The 25,789-nt window shown below is 43.5% G+C and overlaps 2 protein-coding genes across 2 annotated transcripts; one reads left to right on the top strand and one right to left on the bottom strand.

The window, feature by feature from the left end:
- Window positions 1-8,039: 8,039 nt before the first annotated feature.
- Window positions 8,040-8,327, top strand: LOC122548128 (histone H2A type 1-like; the record flags this gene model as incomplete). The annotated part of the gene is made up of 1 exon (XM_043686681.1): window positions 8,040-8,327. A coding segment is annotated over one exon (288 nt), but the record flags the coding sequence as incomplete, so codon positions are not given.
- A 2,691-nt stretch (window positions 8,328-11,018) lies between these two features.
- On the bottom strand, window positions 11,019-11,508 carry LOC122548129 (histone H4). Its single transcript, XM_043686682.1, has one exon. It carries the CDS (start codon window positions 11,491-11,493, stop codon window positions 11,182-11,184), a length of 312 nt encoding a protein of 103 aa, XP_043542617.1. The 5' UTR covers window positions 11,494-11,508; the 3' UTR covers window positions 11,019-11,181.
- Window positions 11,509-25,789: the final 14,281 nt, after the last annotated feature.

The following is a 25,789-nucleotide window of genomic DNA, read 5'->3' as shown; positions in this document are numbered from 1 at the left end:
ACTGCACACACCGCTTCCCACTCCTGTCCTTGATTGGCCTGGAAGTTATTCTAGTCATTCTTTTATTCCTATTCTATATAGCTATAGAAAGCTTAAGGGTTTTCCTTGATCCTATCTGTCAAAGGCTTCTCTTGTCCCCTCCTGGCTCTTCTTAATTCTCTCTCTTTAGGTCTTTTCTGGCTAGCTTGTAACTCTCAAGCACCTTAGCTGCGCCTTCACGTCTCATCGTAATATAAGCCTTCACCTTCCTCTTGACAAGAGATCAACTTCCTTCGTAAACCACAGCTCCCTTGATCATCCACTTCCTCCCTGCCTGACAGATACACGCTTATCAAGGACATGCAGTAGCTGTTCCTTGAATAAGCTCCACGTTTCAATTGTGTCATCCCCTGTGGTTTCCTTTCCCATCCTATGCGTCATAAATCTTGCCTAATCACACCATAATTGCCTTTTCCCCCAGTTATAAATCTTGCCCTGCAGTATTTACCTATCCCTTTCCTTCGCTAAAGTAAACATAACCGAATTGTGGTCACTCTCACCAGACTGCTCACCCACCTCCAAATCTAACAGCTGGCTGGGTTCATTACCCAGTACCAAATCCATTGTTGCCTCGCCCCTGGTTGGCCTGTCTACATACTGTGTCAGCAAACCCTTCTGCACACATTGGACAAAAATTGACCCATCTGAAGTATTCAAAGTATTTGCAGTAAATATTTTGAAAAGTTAGTCTCCCATAACAACTGCTCTGTTACTCTTATCCAGAATCATCTTTACAATCCTTTCCTCTAAATCTCTGGAACTAATCGGAGGCCTATGGAAAACTCCTAACAGGGTGACCTCTCCTTTGCTGTTTCTAACCTCAGCCCAAACTACCTCATTAGACATGTCCTCATACATCCTTTCTGCCACTGTAACACTGTCCTTGACTAACAATGCCACACCTCCCCGTTTTTTGCCATATTCTCTGTTCATACTGAAACATCTAAATCCCGTAACCTACGACAACCATTCCTGTTCCTGCTCGATCATGTGTTTGAAATGACCACAACATCAAAGTCCCAGGTACCAACATATGCTGCAAGTCCACCCATCTTATTCCCGATGCTCCTTGCGTTGAAGTAGACACACTTCAAACCACCTTCATGCTTGCCGGTACACTCATGCGACATTAAAACCATATTTCTGACCTCACTACGCTCAATCACGGGACACGGGAACTACAATTTAGGTTCCTATTCCCTCTACTGAATTCATTTAAACCCTCCTGAAGAGCATTAGCAAATGTCCCCCAGGATATTGGTACCCCTCTGCTTCAGGTGTAGACCACATTGTTTGTAGAAGTCCCACCTACCCCAGAGTGAGCCCCAATTATCTAGGTATCCAAAACTCTCCCTCCCACTCCATCTCTTTAGTCACATGTTCAACTCCTCTCTCTCCATATTCTTCGCCTCGCTAGCACATGGCACGGGCAACAAACCAGAAATAACATCTCTGTTTGTTCTAGCTCCAAGCTTCCACCCTAGCTCCCTCACATTCTGCCCTGAAGCCACATCCCTTTTCCTATCTATGTTGTTAGTGCCTATGTGGACCACGACTTGGGTAGCTTTCCCCCCCTCCAAGGGTCTCGAAAACACGATCTGAGACATCAGGAACCCTGGCACCTGGGAGGCAACACACCAACTTTCCTCCACAGCATGAGAGAAAATCAAAGTCCTTCTGCCTTCCTCCTCCCCTCCATAGAGCTACACAAGTGTCCCAATGATGGTGAGTACCATCACAATACAGCGCAGGTTAATTAACACCTACCTTTACTTCAACAGTCTTCAAATAATTATATCACTGTGCACTGAAAAAAAAAACCAATTATGACCTCGATCAGGTGGATCAATGGGCCAAGAAGTGACAGGTGTAGTTTCGTTTAGATACATGGGAGGACTTTGATTTTTAGTAAGACAAACCAGGGCAACAGTTATACACTTAATGGTGGCCCCTTCATGAGTGTTGCTGAACAAAGAGACCACACAGTGCAGGTGCATATTTCCTTGAAAGTAGAGTCTCAGATAGACAGGGTGGTGAAGAAGGCCTTTGGCGTGCTTGCCTTCATTGGTCAGAACATTGAGTGTAGGAGTTGGGATGTCATCTAGTGGCTGTGCAGGACACGAGCGAGGCCACTTTCAGGAGATTGTATACAATTCTCACCATCCTTCTACAGGAAGGATGTTGTTAAACTTGAGATGGTGCAGAAAAGATTTACAAGGATGTTATAGAGATACAGAGTCATACAACAGAGAAACAGGCCCTTTAACCCATTATGTCCATGATGTCCAACATACACCAAACTGCATTCATCCCATTTACCTGCACTTGGCCCATAGCCGACTATACCCTGGCTTCTTAAGAGCATATCCAAATGTTGCTGAAATGCTGTGAGAGTATTCCACCACACACTCAGGCAGCATATTACAAACTTTACGCACCATCTAGGTCAAAATATTTTTCTCAGATATCCTCTAAAATGCTTTCCCTGCACCTTCAACTTTTATTTTCTGTTCTTAGACGTATCTGCCAAGGGGAGAAAGATTCAGACAATCTACTCTGTCTGTATCTTTCACAATTTAGTATATCTCAGTCAGATCCTCCCTCAACCTCCTCTGCTCCAAGGAAACCAAACCCAGCTCATACAGTCTCCCCTTTGACGGAGACTTTCCAACCCACTGCATCCTCTCCAGCCAATCTCATCCTTCTAACTGTGTGGCAGTTAGAACTGCATGCTGTATTTGATCTGTTTTATAAAGTTGTAATAAGACTTCTTTGCTCTTATATTCAACAGCTCTGGTACTGAAGGAAAGCATTTTGTATGCCTTCTTCAGCAGCCTGTCTGCAATCTATAGACTTGTACACCAAGGTCCCTTTGTTCCTCAGTACTCCCTCGGGACCAATCCTTCATTGTGTAATTCTTTCCCTTACTAGACCTTCCAAAATGCACATTTATCAGGATTAAATTCCATCTGTCATTGCTCTGCCCAATGTACTCATACTGTAGCCTGAAACCATCCCCCTCACTATCAACAACACGGTTTCACAGAACAAAGAACAATATAGCACAGAAACAGGTCCTTTGCACTCCAAGACTGCACTGAAACATTTAAACTTCCACACAAAAAAACCATCTACAGGCTTACTAATGATACATTCTACATTCACATCCAATTATTAATATGTACTTAACAAACAGTAAGGGTCCCAGCACTGATCCCTGTGGTACACTACTGGTCACAGGCTTCCAGTCACAAACACAACCTTCCATCATTATAGTTTGCATCCTGTCTGCATCTCATTTCAGCTCCAGTTTGCTTGAGACTCCAAGAGCTGAGTTTGCACCAGTCTTTTATATGGGACTTTGTCAAAGGCTGTAGCGGCGGCCTGTACCTGGCCAGAATAGAGTGGCCCATGTCTGTTAACACAAACTGGCTGATAAACTGGAAGGTAGAGTTAAACAGTAACATGAAATGGTACACATTTAAATCAATACCCAGAGATTATTGGATGCTGAATAAGAAACTCTCATACTGGTCTTGTTATAAACATGTGAACAATGAATTCAAAGTATACAATCAGACCAGAGACTGACCAATCCAGAAAATAGCATACAATAATAAACTGTTCCAGAGAATGAAAGTTGTGGAAATTATCCAAACTGTTTTACAGTGTCAGAGACTGACAACAGTGTAAAAAGTCTCACTTTCATTTACAGTACATAGAATTTCTCCAGTACAGGTAGAGGTCACAGAAAAGAACCAGAATCGGCCTGAACAACTTGCCAAAGCACATCCCACCCAAATATAGGCCCTACCTGACCCCCATAACCACACCTTTACCGTAGTTAACCCACCTAGGCTGCACATTGATGAATTTTTCCAGGACAATTTACCATGGCTAATCCAGCTAAGCTGCACATGTTTGGACTGTGGAAGGAAACTAGAGCACCCAGCCAAAACTGTTATGAAGATGTGAGTGTACTGTACCTTTAATAAAGTTATCAGCCAGTAGAACTACTGGACAGCACCAAGTGTTCCGAAAAGAAAGGTAACATTTGGTTGAACAACTCTAGTAGCTGTTTGCCTGGAGATAAAAACCAATTCGAATTCAATCAATCGGTTTAAATTATATCCTGAAGATACCAAATTCCAAACCAGTTGATACTGAGTGTATTGACATTCTTAAAAACCAATGACACAATCTGATGCTCCAGAGGAAAATTGAACAATTGGGAGGAGAATTGCCAAGCCCCCAGCAGATAAGAAGACTGCCTGAAAAATAGTTCTCTTGAAAGCACCGTTATTGATCAGTAACTAGTAAAGCACAATGCCCAAGAAGAACAAAAGACGACAGGAATACAGAAAGGAACCGAAAGCTGCCTGGTTTTGAGATAAGAAGCTTTGTTTGTAAATCTTAATCAGGAGTTCTATTGGACTAGTATTATAGAAGATAGGTTAGAGGAAGGAGTTGTAAATAGTGTTAGTTATCACTGTCTGTTATACTTTAATAAATAAAGTGTTAATCTTTACTTTAACTAGTTCGTGGCCGATCATACTTTCACAGATTACTGCATGGGATAAATCTTTTCTGTGTTGCTGGATTTAAATGAGCAAAGGGGTCTACCCCGTGCCATAACAAAACCAATGCAGACATGGGGAACATGTCTGTGTGAAGTTTGCACAATGAGCCAAGGCTGGAATTGAAACTGGGTCCCTGGCACCAGTGTGCCACCATGCTAGCCTGACAGGGATGGCAATAGATAAAATCTTATTCATGTTGAACAACAGAGACTTGAAGTAAAAAGAGCTCCTGCAATTTCTAGGAAATGTCATCTTAAACAGAGCCAAATATTTTAAGTACACTCACTTATTCACAGAGCACACACTGGAAGGTACAAATTCACTCATCCATTCTTTTAGTTGAAACTGTCAGGTACAGATTGAAACTTGCACTCAAACATTCACATTGGAGAAACTGACAGGTGTAAGATTTAAAACAAAGTTCTTATATTCGTAAAAAAAACTGACAGGTACGTTTTGATAACATTCTCAGAGCTGAGTACACACAGACAGATAAAAATGTTGCTGACTTCTCATTTTTCTTGTTGTCTTCTGCTTTGAGATATTTAAACTGACACACGTCTGAAAGAAATTAATAACTGTGGTGTATATACCCTGCAATTGCATGACAGAAATGTGAGGCATCATTCACCTTTCATTTTATCTCTAACTACTGTGTGCTCACAGATCATACTGACAGATTCAATTACAAGTCACTGTGACATAACAGGGATGGAGTAAAAAAAAAACATTCATTTCATCTGAAAGTTAGAAATGTTGAAATATTTGCTCTCTCACATGCCAGTATATTGACAGAAACTGAGTGAAAATAAGATTAGAAACAACAAACTGGCAGTTACAGAATGAAATACAAAGTCAGCTGCAAAACAATGAATTGTTAGGATACAATGCAGCTATCCACTGGTGAGAAACATGAACAGTGTAACATCAGCAGTAACATTGTTATTGCCAGTTTCTGCAATGTACAATATATTGTCCCTTACCAAATGCTGCAGTTATAAATACAAACTTTCTGTCAATGCACAGATGCTGATATTCAAAGGATATGGGTGTGGGGGGGAGGGAGTCCTACCAGAAATTGTCCAAAGTGGTGTTTGGTCACACTCAAAATTGTCAATACTAAATGAGACCCTTTCTTATTAGATTAGATTACTTTACAGTGTGGGAACAGCCCTTCGGCCCAACAATTCCACACCGACCCGCCGAAGCGCAAACCACCCATACCCCTACATTTACCCCTTACCTAACACTACAGGCAATTTAGCATGGCCAATTCACCTGACCTGCACATCTTTGGACTGTGGGAGGAAACCGGAGCACCCGGAGGAAACCCACGCAGACACTGGGAGAATGTGCAAACTCCACACAGTCAATCGCCTGAGGTGGGAATTGAACCCAGGTCTCTGGCGCTGTGAGGCACCAGTGCTAACCACTGTGCCTTATGTTAATGACTGACACCTACAGAGTAAAAACAATAGGTTAAGAAAAAAAATAAAAACAATAGGTTACACTTCAGAAGGTTTGAGTTACAGTCCCGTAACAGACTGACATGTAAAGACTGTGAAATAGAGGAATGCTTTACCTCCCAGAAGTGGATAAGCACAGATTGGAGGAATATTTCCAAGTGGCTGGCAAATAGTGTAAAGGTTTACTGCTTACATCAGTGTTTGATGGATACAGAATAAAACCTGTCTTGAAGTAACACTAATTGACTGTTACACAGAGGACCAGAGCCTCAATGGACAGGTGTTGTCTTCATGCCAAATGTCTAAATAAGGACTCGATAGATACAAAGTTAAAGTGACACATATATAACATGCTAATGGTTGCTGGATAACAGGCATTTGTATGAGACTGAGAAATGCTCTCAGTCCCTGCGTAAAGTTCAATACTCCGAAATAAAAAGTGCAGCAACGTAGTTCTGATATACTGTAGTTACTTGCAAAGCAAACAGTTACAGATCGGTCTCTGGGCCCACATTTAGCAATCAAGTTCTCAGAAATATATTAATCACACAGTCAAAACAGATTTTCAACCCGTGACTCAAGAAAAAATTTTAAATAGGGACTTTCTTTCATCTCTCTCCAACTCCGTGCAGTTGAGAACGAGTTCCATCAACCCCAAACCTAGAAAACACTCATATTCTTAGAATCCCTACAGTGTAAAATTAGGCACTTCGGCCCAACAAATCCACATCGACCCTCCGAAGATTAATCCATCCAGACCCATTCCCCATTATTCTGCATTTACCCCTGATTGATGCACCTAACCCACACATCCCGGAACATTATGGGCAGTTAGCATGGCCAATTCACCTCCCTGCACGTCTTTGAATTTTGAGAGAAAAAACTGAGCACCCGGCGGAAATCCACTCGGACACGGGGAGAATATTTTTTTTTATTTCAAAAATATACTTTCTTCATAAAATAATTTGATGGTCTGTACAGTTGGTCATGCCATACATATGTAAACGTACATACAGAGATCAGAATTTATCATTTTTATACAGGTCTGTACATTTTTTCAATCATATGCCCATGTAATTAGCTGAGGCGTCAGCAGAGCCCAAATGACTGCATGGGCCCCTGTTCTTCGTTAGGCAGGCAGATGTTACACAGTGGTCTTTCCCCACCGCGCCTTGGCGAACACGGGGAGAATATGCAAAATTCACACACACACAGTCGCCCGAAACTGGAATCGAAGGATCCCTGGCGCGGTGAGGCAGCAGTGCTAACCACTGAGAACAGCGGTAGGCTCAGTGTTATTTCCAGCGCAGAGAGAGGACCATAAACAGACATGCGGAACTGGAAACACACCCTTCCACTCCCACATCATCACAACAACGAGCAAAAGGAAACCGAGCCAATACCACAGTCACTTTCTGTATCACAGACAAAAAACAAATCTCCTTCAGTTAAACTGACAGTTAGAGAATCACCATCCACTTCACATTTCGTTGTAGATTCTGACAGATCCACATTGGATGTCACGTTAACCAATCAGAGAGACTCAATGTTTGGGAATGACTCCGTATAAAGTACCCAATCAGGAACCAGCTTTTCCTCCATCACCTGACCTGCACATCTTTGGACTGTGGGAGGAAACCGGAGCACCCGGAGGAAACCCACGCAGACACGGAGAGAACGTGCAAACTCCACACAGTCGCCTGAGGCGGGAATTGAACCTGGGCCTCTGGCGCTGTGAGGCAGCAGTGCTAACTGCTGTGACACCGTGCCGCCCACCATATTGGTATTGAAATCTGAAAAGACAGGTTGCAGACTGCAGTGTTTGGCCTGTTTTGCTTCAGCTTCTTCCTCAAGGTTTAGAAAATAACCCACTCTCAAGATCAGAAATGGTCAGATACAGATCGCCAAATGAGGGGAGAGTAAGACCGTATGAAGTACACATTTGTAAACTAAGGCGAAGTCTCGGTCGTCCCGGGCTGGCCTGCAGTTCCCGGTGGGCCGTGTTCACAGGCTCCTGAGAAAGGGTAACTATGCTGAGCGTGTGGGTGCCAGAACGCCGGTCTATCTGGCTGCGGTGCTGGAGCATCTGACGGCTGAAAACCTGCAACTGGCCGTGCGCAACGACGAGGAGCTCAACAAGCTGCTGGGAGGGGTGACCATCGCTCAGGGCGGGGTGCTGCCTAATATCCAGGCCGTACTGCTGCCCAAGAAATCCGCTGCTGCTGGATCTACTAAAAAGTGAAGATAGTGTTCTTGAATTTGACAACCCAAAGGCTCTTTTCAGACCCGCTCACAGCATCCGTGAAAGGAACTACAGCGTCATCTCTGTCGGATTTGTTTTACTTTTAATGTGGAGAAGCTTGAACTTTGTACCTTAGATCAGTCAATCACTATCGCCTTGTGGTTTGGACATGCTGATGTTGGATAGGGGTGTACAAAGTTAAAAATCACGCAACACCAACTGACAGCCCAACAGATTTATTTGTATACACTAGCTTTGGGAGCTTTCATCACGTAGAACAAAAGATTGTAAGACAGAAGTTTTCGCAAAAGTTTACAGTGTGATTTATCTGAAACCATATATTCAAAAAAAACCTCCATTGTTTCTTAATCTCTAATCTTTTAGATTGACCATGTTGATTTCAGTTTTTGCAAAATGTAAATCGCAGAACATCTAGATGTTACATTCTCAAGTGAAATTGCACAACTGATAATGCCTTTAAGGTGTAAGCCGCCCTGTGTGAGACTATCTGTGCTACAATGGTCAGACTGATTATAATCTAAAGAAAATTGATTTACAGATTCTTACGTGGATTCATACAGCTTTTGAGTGCAGTACACACAGACACTCCTACACACACAGGCACTCACGGAGACCCTCTCTCATCCGCTCACACATACTGTCCCTCACTCATGCATGCACCTTCTCACAGACGTACGCGTATATCCCTTTACACTCGCGCGCATACACTCATACCGCGCCCCGCCTGGGCAAAGCACCCACCCACCCACATGGTGATTTTGTACTTGCAGAATGACAAATGACCCCGATCGGGTTTGACTTTGGTTTCACATTCCCTTTAATTGCATCAGGAAGAGCTGAATTGACCCAGTGCAGTAAGTATACAGTCGATATAGCAAATACTACTGAGCGGCCCATTTCCCTCTGCGCTTTGTTAACTAGTGTGTTCATAGGCAGGCTTTCTTCTCTGTCTGGATCAGTGGTGCTGGAAGAGCACAGCAATTCAGGCAGCATCCGAGGACAGGCAAAATCAACGTTTCGGGCAAAAGCCTTTCCTGATGAAGGGCTTTTGCCCGAAACGTCGATTTTGCCTGTCCTCGGATGCTGCCTGAATTGCTGTGCTCTTCCAGCACCACTGATCCAGAATCTGGTTTCCAGCATCTGCAGTCATTGTTTTTACCTCGTTTCTTCTCTGTCTCCAGAGAGAGACAGAGGAAATATTAAATACCCGTGTTTTTTTTTTTCAGCTGTAAAAGGAGGGAAGGGGGAAAAGTGAGATAGTATGAACTACACTTCTGTCATCGATAGACAAAATCAACGCATTCTCATCTGTAAAACTTCGCGCTCTTTTCTACACGTCAGTGCGATTTTCAAATTTGAAAATGAGCCGTTGATCTTTTGGCGCCAATTCTATCTCATCCCCCATTAGTTAAATCCTAGAATCTATTATAACAAAATCTGCGATCACCAGAGATCTCAGTATTTGGAACTTGGCTGCCACTATCTGTGACTTTCTTGATTAATTGACTCCCCATTAATGCTATACTCAGCTCCTATGAACTTCCTAAAATACGATACCAATGTCTGCAAGTCGATCTCTTGGCGACAAATCTTTCCCTTCCGCCAACGACAAGCCATATGACTACCAAGACGGAGAGGGAGATTCGCGGAAACTTATAATCCACAATATCGTGTTAAAGTTGAGATCTCATTAGTTATGACTTCACTGCCCATGTCAATATCGCTTATAACTCATTGCCTATTTACTTCCTTGTTTTACAATTACAATAGTAATGCAACGCATCGTTTCCCGCTCTCTCTGGATAGTTTAGTGGCTCTGAAAAGAGCCGTTGTGTTTCTCTCTCTCTCTCGGGGTGAATGTGCAGGGCCGGGCAGGCTCCGTTTAGGCGCGCTCCCCTCGGATCCGGCGGGCCAGCTGGATGTCTTTGGGCATGATGGTGACCCGCTTGGCGTGGATGGCGCACAGGTTGGTGTCCTCAAACAGTCCCACCAGGTAAGCCTCGCTGGCCTCCTGCAGGGCCATCACCGCCGAGCTCTGGAAGCGCAGGTCGGTCTTGAAGTCCTGTCTGTAACACACACACAGGCTGCTGCTGTCAATGCTGAGGCTGCTGCGGTGCTGCCTATTTAAGGGAACGGAGAGCCCGCCCTAGAGCTGGGATTGGATACAGCCCTGTCCCTCAGCCCACAGGGAAACAGCTCCGGAAGGGACAGAAAAGGCAGGAAAAGAATTGTTGGAATCTGATTGGGTAACGTGTAATGACAGTTGGCCGATTTCAAAATGCCCGCCGAATTAACCGTCTCAAACCCTGAAATAAAATAACATATTAAGATATATTACGCCACTCGTCCGCAACTCAGATACTTTATAATAATCGACTAAAGCCGAGTTAGCTGTTAGCGGGATGATTGCCTTATCTGTCTGTAACAGGCAGGAGGAAAGGCTGAGTTTAAAACAGCCCAGACAAACTGAACAGCCGAACGTCTACCCGCCGCGAATCAATCTAAATAACCCCGCCGATTTAAACCTCTTGTACCACGATAAAATTATTTCAGCCGAAATACAACTTAATGGCTGCCTGAGCGGTCTGTAACAGGCACATGGAAAGAGTAGGCTATGAAAAAATCCACTGTGTCCCAGCATCAAAATTCATGAAAGTATCGTTTCTGAAAGGGTCATGTCTGGGCAAAATGACAAATGACACGTTATAGAACCGTTACACTATCCCCTCCCAATTTGCTGCCTTCCCCGTCCTCAGGTCTCCGCTCTCTATCGGAGGGTTTGGGTGGCTCTGAAAAGAGCCTTTGGGTTCATTGGAAAAGGGTCGCTTTATGCTCAGCCGCCAAAACCATATAGAGTACGGCCCTGGCGTTTCAGAGCGTACACCACATCCATGGCGGTGACCGTCTTGCGCTTGGCGTGCTCAGTGTAGGTGACCGCATCCCTGATCACATTCTCCAGGAAAACCTTCAGCACCCCGCGGGTCTCCTCGTAGATCAAGCCCGAGATGCGCTTGACCCCGCCACGGCGAGCCAGGCGCCGGATGGCTGGTTTGGTGATGCCCTGGATGTTATCACGGAGCACTTTGCGGTGCCGTTTCGCTCCGCCTTTGCCGAGGCCCTTGCCTCCTTTGCCTCTTCCAGACATTACGCTTCTTCACTCCAATCGCTGCCGAATGAGAGCCGAGCTGCCTCCCCTTCCTTTTTTATACAGCCAGGCCCGACCTGACTGAGAAAGTGCTGAGAGAGAGAGAGGCGGGTCCGGAGAGGAAACTGAGTGACAGACAGAGCAGGGAAATGGCTTTGATCATCCAGCTCCGCCTCCAGCTCACTCCCGCCCCAACTGTATCTGGGACTGAACCTTTTCTCCCCAAAGCTGACAGTTCCTGACCAGAGGAGCGCATGCGTGAGGCCCTCCCCCAGCGCTGCCATTGAGGAGCATTTACTCAGTGAGTGCAAGAGGTTTGTTTGAAACAGACCGCAATGGAGAGATCAGCGCCCAGGGAAGCGAGGGAACAGCAGGCTCCTTCCAGCAGCACATCGGGATGGGAGCCTGGGACACAGAGGGGGCTCCGAGACCGGGATTGATTCGGGGTGAGTTCAGGGAGAACCGGGGGCTGTTTGTAAGAGGCCGAGCGGAGCAGGAACTGGGCCCGGAACTTGGAGTGAGCGGGCTGGGGGGAAGAGAGAGGCCTTTCTCGGGCTGTGTGTGGGCCTGCTGAGGGAGACAGAGCGGGAAGGAGCTGTGGGACATTCTTGTGGTTTTTAATCCTCTGAACCCTGTTGAAATTTCATTCTGTTTCCCATTGTTTGTTGAAAATGTGCAATCAATAGTGGAATCGCAGACCGACTGAAGGAATGGGATACCCCTCTAAAAGGACAAACATATGGGTCTTGGTAAAACATTAGATATCGCGCCGTTTTTCCTCTCTCCAACAGGTAGTATATTGGGAGTTGGATATTGAACTGTATTAGCATCCCGGTGGTGAGTAGTCCCATTCATGGAGCTGTGCAGTTGTTGCTCAGTTTCTAGGTCTCACTCAATTGGTATCGAATCATATGAAAAGCAAACACAATCTAACGACAAGGTGCAGCGCGGCACAACTCATGTCCTGCTGGTGAGAACAAGGAATCATTGAGTCATAGAGATGTACAGCATGGAAACAGACCTTGCGGTCCAACTCGTCCATGCTGATCAGGTATCCTAACCAAATCTAGTCCCATTTGTCAGCACTTGGCCCATGTCCATCTAAACCCTTCCTATTCATATACATATCCAAATGCCTTTTAAATGTTGTAATTGTACCAGCCTCCACCACTTCTCCATGCCCCTTGTGATTTTATGAACCTCTGTAAAACAGTTCAAACCTATTCCGCCTCTCCCTATAGCTCAAATCCTCCAACCTGGATGAAGCACATTTACATGGAGTTTATCTGTGACTGAGAAGGACAGAATTAATCCTTTACTGAATAGTTCTCAGATACAGAGATGACAATTAAATGTGAATTCCAAACAATCTCTGCAAAAGTCTGAGTTTTTCTCACTCCTAAATGACCTCCTCGTGGTAGCTCATGCGCTATTCGACACCTCCCTCTATAAACCACTGGCAGTACAACTCGATAAACTTCTGCATATTTCTCATCAGCCTGAACATGTGATGGTCTCCATTTCCTCATTAAGATATTATTTTTGTAGATGCAGGGATAGATTCACATTCTTCTGTGTATGCCTTTTGATACAATTGCTTTACATTTGCTTAAGATTTAAGCTAAACATGTCTGCTTTATCATCTGTGTGTTCCCGGTTTGTCTCAACCATCTGATCCAAGAGGGTCTTTGCTAATTTCACTTCAACTTTCTTATCTGTACTCTTTGATCTCTTCTGTTTCAACTGCTGACTGTGACTTTGTCACTGCACAGTCAGGAATAATCCCAGGATATATGTCCAGCAATAATTCAGTTGCCTGAGTTTCCATTGGCTGTTCAACAACAGTCGCCAGCACTCCTACCGGTGAATCAGCAATATCATTATCAAGAATAAATTGTATTCCCGGAGCTGAGAGTTTGTCGATTACTCCGACCACAACTTCTCCACTCTTCACTGGACACTCTAACTTCACTTCTCACAATTCAGCGTTTCTTGTCTCAACATGAATTCCCGTTACTGGAACCTTTTTCTGGCAATAGTCCTTCAGAGGTGCATATCTCCTCATCTTCTGGCATCACAGATTTAGAGGATCTTTGTATCTCTTAATGTTGTAACCACTTTACCTGCTCCTCCTGGCCTATGCGAGTAAACTTTACCTTCAGAGGTGGATGGTTTAAGAAGATCTGGTACCTCCAACCAGCTTGTACATTCTGGTGCAGATTTCAAACCTCCATTGTGCTTTCTGTTACCTCTCCAATAAAATTCACTGGCTTATCCTGTTTCCTACATCTGGCTTCCCAGTGTTTTTCCTAACCACCAACACTGATTTATGTAGCCTACTGTATTGCAGCAAAAACGCCAGAGCTTTTTAACTTCTCTTTCCCCTTCAAGAGTTTCCTTTTCACCCTGTGGTAAGTCATCCTTATGATCTTCATCGAGATCAATTCCTTTCCATGTGAGGATTTTTCTTGTCCTCAATTTCTATCCCTCATGGATTGAGTGACCTACAAGAGGAAAGCCATAGTGGTCAGTTCTCTGACACGGAGCCTGACACTGTGGCCCAGAAGGGAAGGGGGCAGAATAGAAAATCGCTAGTGGTAGGAGACTCGATTGTTAAGAGAATTGACAGGAGATTTTGTGGTCAGGATCGAGATTCCAGGAAGATATGTTGCCTCCTTGGTGCCAGGATCCGGGACGTCTCTGATCGGGTGGATAAGATTCTGAAAGGCGAGGGCGAACAGCCAGAAATCATGTTACATATTGGCACCAACGATATAGCTAGGAAAAGGATTAGGATGCAAAAAGCGATTTCAGGGAGTTAGGGTGGACACTGCAGAGCAGGACGAACAGAGTAGTGTTCTCGGGTTTACTACTGGTGCCACGAGATAGCGAGGCGAGGAACAGGGAGCGGCGCAACTTATCATGTGACTGTGCAGCTGGTGTAGGAGGGAGGGCTTCAGATATTTAGATAATTGGGATGCCTTCTGGAGAAAGTGAGATCTGTACATGAAGGACGGGTTGCACCTGAACTGGAAGGGGACCAATATCTTGGATGGAAGGTTTGGTCGAGTGGTTCAGGAAGGTTTAAACGAGTATGACAGTGCGGTGGGAACCTGAGCTACATATCCGTGGTGAGAGTTGATGGAGATGAGGCAATAGCAATAGGTAGCGCAGCCAGTGGGAATGAATTTCCTGGGAAAGAACCAAGGCATCGGTTAAACTGTGCCTTGCTTTAATGCAAGGAGTGTCAGGAATAAAAGTGATGACCTTTGAGCATGGATCAGAACCTGGTGCTATGATGGTGTGGCCATAACAGAGACGTGGGTTTCTCAGAGGCAGGAATGGTTGCTGGACGTTCCAGGGTTTAGAACATTTAAAAATAATAGGGAGGGGGAAAAAGAGGAAGGGGTATAGCACTCCTAATCAGCGAAGGCATCACAGCTACAGAAGCTGCCATTGTCGAGGTAAGGGAGCTTACTGCCTACTGAGTCATTTTGGGTGGGAATTAAGAACAGTAACGGAGCAGTCACCTCATTAGGTGTTTACTATAGGCCCCCCAATCTATAGGGAGATTGAAGAAAGCATGGGTCGGCAGAATTTGGAAAAGTGTGAATTTAGTCGGGTTGTTGTAATGGGTGACTTTAACTTTCCCAATATTGATTGGAACCTCCTTCGAGCAGATGGTTTGGAAGGAGCTGTTTTGGTAAGGTGTGTTCAGGAGGGTTTCCTAACTCAGTACGTGACAGGCCGACGAAGAGAGAGGCCATTTTGGATTTAGTGCTCGGCAATGAGTCCGGGCATGTGAGTGGGAGACCATTTTGGTGATAGTGACAACAACTGGGTCACATTCTACATAGCTATAGAGAAGGAGAAAAGCAGACACAATGAGAGTATATTTAATTGGGGAAAAAGAAACTATGATGCTATCAGACGTGAGTTGGGAAGCATGGACTGCGAGCAATTGTTCCATGCAAAGGGCACTACAGACATGGGGAGACTGTTTAAGGAACAGTTGTTGCAAGTGATGCATAAATGTGTTCCACTGAGACAGGCAACAAGGGGTAAGATAAAGGAACCTTGGATGACGAGAACGGAGAAGCTTCTCGTCAAAAGAAAAAAGGCAGCTTACGTAAGGTGGAGGAAGCAAGGGTCTTGCTCAGCTCTAGCGGATTACAGGCAGGCGAGGATGGAGCTCAAAAATGGTCTGAGAAGAGCCAGCAGGGGGCAGGAAAAAGGCTTGGCATGAAGGATTAGTGAGAAACCAAAGGCATTTTTGACGTATGTGAGAAATAAGAGAATGATCAAAGAAAGTGTAGAGTCGATCAGGGAACTTGTGTCTAGAGTCTGAGGAGGTAGGGGAAGCCCTAAATGAGTTTTTTGCTTCTGTTCTTACTAAAGAAAAGGACATTGTAGTGAATGAAACCATTGAGGAGCAGGTAAGCATGCTGGAACAGATAGAGATTGACCAAGCTGGGGTACTGAAACTTTTGACAAACATCAACATTGACAAGTCGCCAGGGCTAGACCAGATTTATCCTCGGCTGCTTTGGGAAGGGAGAACTGTGATTGCTTCGCCCCTTGCGAAGATCTTTGCATGTTCGCTCTCCACCGGAGTCGTACCTGAGGACTGGAGGGAGGCAAATGTATTTCCTCTCTTCAAGAAAGATGATCGGGAAATCCCCGGCAATTACAGACCAATCAGTCCTCACGTCTGCCTTCTTCAATGTTTTAGAAAGGGTTCTGAGGGATAGGATTTATGACCAACTGGAAGAGCCTGACTTGATTAAATGTTGTCAGCACGGCTTTTGTGGGGCAGGTCATACCTCACAAATCTTATTGAGTTCTTTGAGGAAGTTACTAGACAAGTTGATGAGGGTCGAGCGGTGGATGTGGTGTATAAGGACTTCAGCAAGCATTTGATGAGGTTCCACATCGAGGGCTCGTTCAGAAGGTCAGGAAGAATGGGACACAAGGAAGTGTAGCTGTCTGGATACGGAACTGACTGGTCTACAGAAAACCGCGAGTGGTAGTGGAAGGAAAGTATTCTGCTTGGAAGTCAGTGGTGAGCGGTTATCCACATGGCTCTGTTCTTTGGCATCTACTCTTTGTATTTTTTATTAATGACTTGGATGAGGAGATTGAAGGATGGTTTAGCAAGCTTGCAGACGACACAAAGGTTCGAGGTGTCGTTGATAGCATAGAGTACTGTTGTAGGCTGCAGCGTGACATTGACAGGATGCAGAGATGGGCTGAGAGGTGGCAGATGGAATTCAACCTGGATAAATGCGAGGGGATGCATTTTGGAAGGTCGAACTTAAAAGTTGAGTACAGGATTAAAGACAGGATTCTTGACAGTGTGGAGGAACAGCGGGATCTTGGTGTGCAGGTACATAGATCCTTTAAAATTGCCACCCAAGTGGACGGGGTTGTTAAGAAAGCATATGGTATTTTGACTTTCATTAACAGGGGGACTGAGTTTAAGAGCCGTGAGATCTTGTTGCAGCTCTGGTTAGACCGCACTTGGAATACTGTGTCCAGTTCTGGTCACCCTATCATCGGAAAGATGCGGATGCTTTGGAAAGGGTTCAGAGGAGATTTACCAGGATTTTGCCTGGAATTGTGGGCTTATCTTACGAAGAGAGGTTGACTGAGCTCGGACATTTTTCATTGGAAAAAAGAAGGAAGAGAGGGGAGCTAATTAAGGTGTACAAGATAATGAGAGGCATAGATAGAGCCGATAGCCAGAGACTTTTTCCCAGGGCAGAAATTGTTAACACGATTTGGCGGAAAGTATAGAGGGGATGTCAGAAGGAGATTCTTAACGCAGAGAATTGTGAGAGCATGGAATGCGTTTCCAGCAGCAATTGTGGAAGCGAGATCATTTGGGATATTTAAGAGATTGCTAGACATGCGTATGGTCATAGAAATTTGAGGGTTCGTACATTAGGTTTACCTTATATGAGGGTCAATGGTCGGCAAAACATCGTGGGCTGATGGGCCTGTTCTGTGCTGTACTGTTCTATGTTCTTAACATTGTGGTGAATTTGTTTTTCACTTGAATGCAATCATGCTTTTCTGACAGTGTGGGAAACAGAACTGCACACACTTTTCCAGATGTTGGTTCACCAATATTTGAAAGAAAGCTTCCTAATGCATTCATTCTTGATGAAGAGCTCATAGTTGAAACATCGACTCTAATTCTCTTTGAATGATGCCTGACCGGCTGTGCCTTTCCAGCTCTACACTTTTCTACTTCGTTATTCAAATGTTTGACACACTTGGTAATGAAGGCCACCTTTGTCAAGGTGTCTCCCTGCACTGACTTCTTCAGAGATCTAAAGAATTGTATGCCAGTACCCCTTAGTAGTCCTCAGGAATTGAGCATTTATAGTGTATGCCCTTAATTTCCATCTACCATTGCCTGCTCAATTTTGCAGCTGATCAGAATCAGACTGGGGACGTCCTCCTCACTATCAGTGGCACCAGCAGTTTTCGTGTTATCTGCAAAATTGCAAATTCCACTTTCTGCATTCACATAGAGACATAGACCAATACAGCATGGAAATAGGCCCTTCAGTCCAAACCGGTCAACGCTGACTGTGGCGTTTGCAAAGCTTATTCGAAATGTCCATGTTTGGCTCATATACCTCTAAACCATTCCCATGCATGTACCAAGAAAAATGTCTTTGGTGTCTTAAATATTGTTGTTCCACACTCTTCAACCTCTGGCAGCTCATTCCATATACGTACCACTCTCTGTGTGACGAGGTTAGCCCTCAGATCCTTTTAAATATTTACTCTCTCCCCTTAAGCCGATGCCCTCTAGGTTTCAGTTCCCCGTCCCTGAGAGTACAACTCTCTTCATTCATCCTATCTGTGTGTTTGGGAAAAGTAAATCTTACATCGAATCTTCTAAATAAAATAGTCAGGAGATGAGACCTTGAGAATTAACTGGCTTTTATTTACGGCCATGGGGAATATCTCTTTGTTCGAAGATTTCCGATGTATTACAATGAAATACACAATGTTACAAGCTGTACAGTACAACACAAGACCACTGCTCATTAATTACGCAACAATTGGCATTCGCAAGGTACATAAACATTGTCCAGACTTACATTTGTTAATGTTGACAAAATTAAATGTTATCTTATTTGCAGGTTCACGTCGGCAAAAACAACCAATAAGGGACTTAGTGAAAAAAATACATCATTCGATGAAACAGAACTCTCTAAGGGGCCTGAGGAGCAGAGACAGTTTGCAGCTGTAAGGTTGCTATCAAACCAGATTTCCTCAGCCAGGTCCCAAAAAGCACTATTCTCGCAGGCTATATTTTACTACACAAATTGCTTTGTGCAAACATTGCTTCCACACATTTTTCTGTCAATTTTGGTCAAGTTCTCCCACAATCAATCCTCTTTTCTTTCATAGAACAGATTAGGGTTGTCAGCAAAAGGGAAAATATACCAAGAGCCAACGGGATGATCAGACGATGGGGGTTGGATATCGGACAGATAGTTCACAGTTCCAGTAAGAAAAACCGAAGAGCTTTCGAGCAATTTGGAATCATCATTTGGACGGGGATATTGAGGCAACTGCAAGATTGCTGGAGTGCAGGGCCACAACAGTGAATGAACCGAACACAAGATTGTCTGCAAATTTGCTTGGATGCCCAGTTGAGCCGATCCAAATGCAGAGGAACAGAATGTTCTCAGCCACTGAAATTCCATAAGGGCTCAAGTGGTGCGAATTTGGGTAGGATGGGGATATGGGTATATTCCCAGCACTTGGAGTGGTTTACCCTCTCTGCGTAAAAGAAAAAGTATTAAACTGTAATTGCCATTTGCTAGAGGTTATTAGGCTGTTCATTGTGCAGCACTCAAAAGTAGTTCGAGAAAGAAAGGTACAGAAGAGTGGAGGAAACCGCCGAGTTACAAGTCTGAGCCATTCGTGGACAGAGGGAGAAAAGGTGTTAATGATAGGGTCATCTGATTTTCATCTGGAGGGTGCGCTCTTTTTCATTTGGTTGTATGCATCCACTCGAGATTCTGCTTGACCTTGACTGCTGCGGGTGACCAGCAGGACTAGGAACGGGCCTTTCCACCTAAGCTTCAATTTGCTCAGTTCCTTGTTCTGAAGCTTGGTTGGGTTGTGAGTGTAAACTTTGAAGAGTTTTGTTTAAATGATGCAAATATTTCCACTTGTCCACCAATATTGTTGCAGCAGTATCAGTCGTTGGGATGATCTTGATTCATCTATTAAAAATATTCCCTTGTATTCAACAATATTCATAACAATGTGTTCAAAGAAATTCAATACAAGCAAGTGGTGGACAAATAAAAGTCCCAAGAGGCAATGAGTTCTATTAATTAACTAAAAGGCCCACCGGCCAAAAAAGTGGTTCGACAAATTAAAAGGCCCACCAGCAAAATAGATGGTTCAACAAACGCAGGACATCCATATTATAGCATTGTTCGCAGCCTGCATTCTGAAAACCTGGGTGCCACCAAGTTTGAAATGGTGTATTAGCTATTCCCTCTTTGCCGAAGTGCGTAGAATAATGCACATAATCAATTGAAATGAGCAGCAGCATGGAATAAGCCCAAACTTGTCCATCAGTGATTGCCCACACTTTTGTTTGATACTTGAAGAAGCACCCCATTTAAAGCCATATTTTGTCCTCTTCAGCAGGGACTTCCCCAGTGATTTCTGTACATTACCCACGTCTGGTATACCTGTCGCTATATTGCCTCTAAGCAGGTTATGTTCAGAAACCAATGGGACCAGAAAACATAGAACAATACAGCGCCTAACAGGCCTTTCAACCATCGATGTTGCGCCGACCTATGAACTCATCTAACCTCATCCGCTCCAATATCCCATCATCATCCATGTGCTTGTCCAAAGATTGTTTAAATCTGCCTAATGTGGTTGAGTTAACTACATTGGTAGGCAGGGCATTCTACGCTCTTACCACTCTCTGAGTAAACAATCTGCCTCTGACATCTGTCTTACATTTATCACCCCTCAATTTGTATCAATGTCCCCTCGTACAAGCTGACATCGTCATCCTAGGAAAAAAGACTTCCACTGTCTACCATATCTAATCCTCGGATCATTTCCTATGTCTCTATCAAACTCCTCTTAGCATTCTTCTTTCCAATCAGATGGACGCAAGTTTCTGATAAGACCTTCCCTCCAGACCAGACAACATGCTGTTAAATGTCCTCTGCACATTTTCCAATATTTCCACCTGGTTCCTGTAATGGGGCTAAGAGATGTACATAATATTCCAAGTGCGGGCACACTAGCGTTTATGTAATTGCAGCATGACATTATGGCTCAGTACACAATCCTTCTACCAATGAAACCTTACACACCGCATACCTTCTTAACAGCACTATCAACCTGGGTGTAATTTTTTAGGGCTCTATTTACATTGTCTCAAAGATCCCTCTGCGTATCCACACTACCAAGCATCTTTTCAGTGACCATCTTTTATTCTTCCTAAAAAGAATCACCTCACATTTATCAACATTGAACTCCATTTGCCAACACGTAGCACAATTCTACAGTTTATCCAAGTCCCCCTGCAACCTGCAACATTCTTCCACACTGTCCACTGCTCCACCGATTTTAGTGTCATCTGCAAACTTACTAACCCATCCAGCTATGCCTGTGACTAAGTCATTTATCAAAATGACAAACAGTGATAGACCCAAAACAGATCCTTGTGGCACAGCACGAGTAACCAGACTCCAGACTTAATATTTTCCATCAAAATCACCGATCTACTCGATAATTTCCTTCGGAGACTGTTTCAGTTGCCTCAGCGTGAGCTGAATATCTTGTTGACTGTCAGACTGGATGGACAAAACAGCATTTCTGATAATAGTCTCGTGCAGGTGAAAAACATTTATGTTTCCACAAGGCTTTTTTATCGTGGGCCATGTCAAAAGCGCAATGGCAGACAATGCATATATTTAGAGATTTGCCTTTTCCTCGGATGCAAGCATGTACATCCCTGCGTGAGTTCAAAGGTAACAATAAGAACACATCACTCGCCAGTGGCCATTGTTTAACGCATAAATCAAGGGCCATTTGCCCCTGTAATTTCACTGTCTTGTTCACAGTCTGAAAGGTGTAACCATGGTGCCTGTCTGTCCTCCATTCCAGAATCTACTCTGGATATGGTTGCTCAGCAGTGGTTGATGCGCGGACTTCTGAGGGAGGTTCTGCACTCAGTTATGCTGGTCTCAATCAACCGTGTCGGAGCTGGCCCACGGGGTATCGGCTTTTGACTGCAACTTGGATCGTAGTTTGCTCTCGTACGAGCCATCGAAGTAGAAGACTAACGCTCACTTCACTTGCGACCTTGAATTCTTGGACCAGTTCATAGTGTTTGTCAGGATCATGTCAGCGACACCAGAACGAATACAGGGCAAAAGCAAAGGATTAAACAAAGGTGAGTCAGCTTCTCTTTTATTATTCATTTGTGTGCTGTCAACCATTTTCATCAGATAGCTGACGACATATTTCGGTCTTCTCACACAAGCCACTCTTATTCAGGTCACTCCCAGAGTTTTGCTGTCTTTACATCTGTCTCGTTCTTTGGGCATATTGAGCAAATTGGACTGTGTTTTTCCTTGTCGTCCGGGGCTTGGTTCATTAACATTAATCTGATTCCCGGGATAGCTCAGCCCTCTCAACTCTATGATATAGGCGATGAAGCTGTTTATCGACACTGGACCCTTCATCTTCACGGTAAATGAAGTTTTAAAACCAGTGGGTGTGCTGGGGACGAACAGGAAATTTTATGGGAAAGTTTGCATCCCTCAAACACGTTCGGTATGCCAGACATGTGCTCGCGATGCGACATTGAATGCAATTTTTAAAATTTTATTTTGCAGCATTGTTCATTTATTTTTTTTAAATTCCGTGGCCTTCATGTTTGCACTATTTCTTGTGTTCCGTTTCTTTTCCATTTACCCACTCACACTCAGCTTTTAACTTTTCCCATCCTTTGGGAGTCGCTCTACACACCTCTATCTTCTTATCACATGCATGTTTCCTTCAACTGTCCTTCCACTTGATATCGACTTTATCCTTCCATTAATTAATTAATAATTAATCAATGCTGTCATGCTTCAAATTAAGCACGAGGCAATGACACAGAATTCTGCCAATGTATAATCGAATAAAACCAATCGATCTTGCCAATTGTTTCTATTTTTGTAGTTCCGGACTGATACAATTCATTTCTTAAATTAAAGAAAATAACTAATATAATCATTGTCTCTAATTGAGAGATGGAAACGAAGCTGAAGAAAAGACTAAGACATTTAAGAAGCATCAATATAGACTTGACAGTCCTCTACTCAAATCTAATTTTATAATTCAAAATGTACACAGTTTTCAACTCTGAAATCCTACAATTGCTTGATTGTAGTCCTAGTTTAAATGTCAGATTTGCTTCTTGAAGGGGTTCTGATCAGTCATTGCTCATTTACAACGTTATATGCCGTGAAATGACTGCAGCTGCATTAAAAGTTCTTGCTTATTAAAGCACAAATAATGGCCTAAACCGAAGACACAGATATTAACAATAATATATTAATTTTTGCAACGTGATTGTTCACAACATAATGTTGAACTGAAACTTCAATTATCTGTGTGGAAGGGAAACTGATGAAAAAAAAAATCTACGACTTGCACTCCATAATCACTAATGAGATGCAGCAGTCTCGACACTTAGTGGAAACAAAGGAGTCCAAAACTAAACTAAATTTAATTTTGCTTGTGTAATTTTCTGGAAGAAATATTGCTGGTTAAGCCTGTTTTTTAATTTATCTTTATACTTTCAGTGTTACAGTGTTTTTAAACTAAATTGTATAAAGTTCATTTGATTCCTGCACTCGGTGTTAATATGAGGAAGAAACCGGCTCTTATCCTGGAACAGAATAATTCTGCACTTGAGGCCAGGATTGATAGTGCGACTGATTTTACTTCCTTTCGTCAATTCTTTTCATTGTCTAACAGCTAGGGGGCGAAAGTGATGAAATTGACGTTGGACGTAGCATGAAATTGTTATTGGATGAAATTTGAGAGCAGGTTTACATTGATGTCAAATGGTGCAAAATCTAAGGCCAAGACATTTTTAAATCAAAATCTTAATGCTGCCTACTTTCACATCAAACTGATTCAATTTAAATTTAAATTTGATTCACTTTCCTGTAAGCACAAAATGTGAATAATTGAAAATTGACAGCAGGCAGTCAAGTTGTGGTGGAAGAACGGGTAGGTTAATATTTCATTAATATTACCTGTCTTAGAATTTGCACTTCACAATAACTGATGGCTCCTTAAGTAATCATCTTAAATTCGCAAAGTGAGATTTAAATACAAAACAGTCTCGGATCTTGAGCTCCAGGAAACAAAACACACATTCAATCACCAACAAGCAAGTGTGTATTCAAACCAGATCACAAGGAGTTAACCTTTTCAGCAAGCTTCTGGGAATCAGCGCTGAGACTGTTTCTGTCTCTCTCTCTCTCTCACTCACTCACACACACACGTATGAACATTTTTCAACTACCCTTCTATCTCAGTTTTTAGTTTTTGTTTATTCCTTACTTGCAAAGGAAATGAGACATTCACATTCCAGCACAGTCAAATTTAATGAGTTTAGCCACATAAATCTTGGCTGTAACCCATCGCCGCTTAAACCGAGTGGCCAAAATCTAAATACCACACAGCCATTCCATTTAAAAAAAGCAAAAACGGGCAAACGGCAATCAAGTTCATGCCAATCAAATCCACAGAAGGTTCAGGGGCATTCCTCGTTAGCAGGTACAAGCAGATTCAGTGAAGACCTCATAAAACGGTAATATGTTCAAGAAAACCTCGTAAATTTGAGGTCATAGAACATAGAACATGGTACATTACACCATTACATTACAGCCCTCGATGTTGCGCCGACCTGTCATACTAATCTGAAGCCCATCTAAACTACACCACTCCATGCTTGTCCAATGACGACTTAAATGTACTTAAAGTTGGCGAATCTACTACCGTTGCAGGCAAAGCAATCCATAACCTTCCTACTCTCTTAGTAAAGAAACTACCCCTGACATCTGTATCATATCTATCACCCCTCAATGTAAAGCTATGCCCCTTGTGCTCGCCATCACCGTTTATGGAAAAAGGCTCTCTCTGTCCACCCTATCTAACCCTTTGATTATCTTATATGTCTCTATTAAGTCACCTCTCAAACTTCTTCTCTCTAACAAAAACAGACAAAAACAGCCTCAAGTCCCTCAGCCTTTCCTCATAAGACCTTCCCTCAATACCAGGCAACATCCTAGTAAATCTCCTCTGCACCATTTCCAAAACTTCCACATCCTTCTTATAATGCAGTGGCCAGAACTGTACACAATACTCCAAGTGCGGCAGCACGGGAGTTTTGTACAGCTGTAGCACAACCTCATGGTTCTGGAACTCGATCCCTCTGTTAATAAAAGCTAAAGCACTGTATGCCTTCTTAACAACCCTGTCAACCTTGGTTGCAACTTTCAAGGATCTGTGTACCTGGACAGAGAGATGTCGCTGCTCATCTACACTACCAAGAATATTATCATTAGCCCAGTACTTTGCATTCTGGTTACTCCGACCAAGTGAATCATCTCACATTTGTCCGCATTAAACTCCATTTGCCACCTCTCAGCCCAGCTCTGCAACTTATATATGTCTCTCTGTAACCTACAGCATCATTCTTCGCTATCTACAACTCCACTGACCTTTGTGTCGTCTGCAAATTTACTAACCCACCCTTCTAAACCCTCATCCAGATCATTTGCAAAAATGACGAACAGCAGTGGATGCAACACTGAACCTTGTGGTCCACCACAGTTAACTGGACTCCAGGATGAACATTTCCAATCCACAACCACCCTCTGTCTTCTTTCAGAAAGCCAATTACTGATCCAAACTGCGATATCTCTCACAATCCCATTCCTCTGCATTTTGTACAATAGCCTACTGTGGGGAACCCGATCGAACATCTTGCTGAAATCCATATACACCACATCAAACAGTTTACTCTCATCTATCTCTTTGGTCAGCTTCTCAAAGAACTCAATAAGGATTTTTAGGCACGACCTACCCTTCACAAAACCGTGCCGACTATCCCTAATCAAATTATTCTTTTCGAGATGATTATAAATCGTATCTCTTGTCAACTTTTCTAACATTTTACCAACAACTGAAGTGAGGCTCACTGATCAATAATTACCAGGAT

The sequence above is a fragment of the Chiloscyllium plagiosum genome, unplaced genomic scaffold (assembly GCF_004010195.1).
Source record: "Chiloscyllium plagiosum isolate BGI_BamShark_2017 unplaced genomic scaffold, ASM401019v2 scaf_2994, whole genome shotgun sequence".
Classification (NCBI taxonomy): domain Eukaryota; kingdom Metazoa; phylum Chordata; class Chondrichthyes; order Orectolobiformes; family Hemiscylliidae; genus Chiloscyllium; species Chiloscyllium plagiosum.
Note: the sequence above shows the minus strand (reverse complement) of the source record. Positions and strands in the feature narration are given on the sequence as shown.

Bases quoted from the DNA above. Each gene is read 5' to 3' on its own strand.
- LOC122548129 (XM_043686682.1), bottom strand. From the start codon at position 11,493: ATGTCTGGAAGAGGCAAAGGAGGCAAGGGCCTCGGCAAAGGCGGAGCG.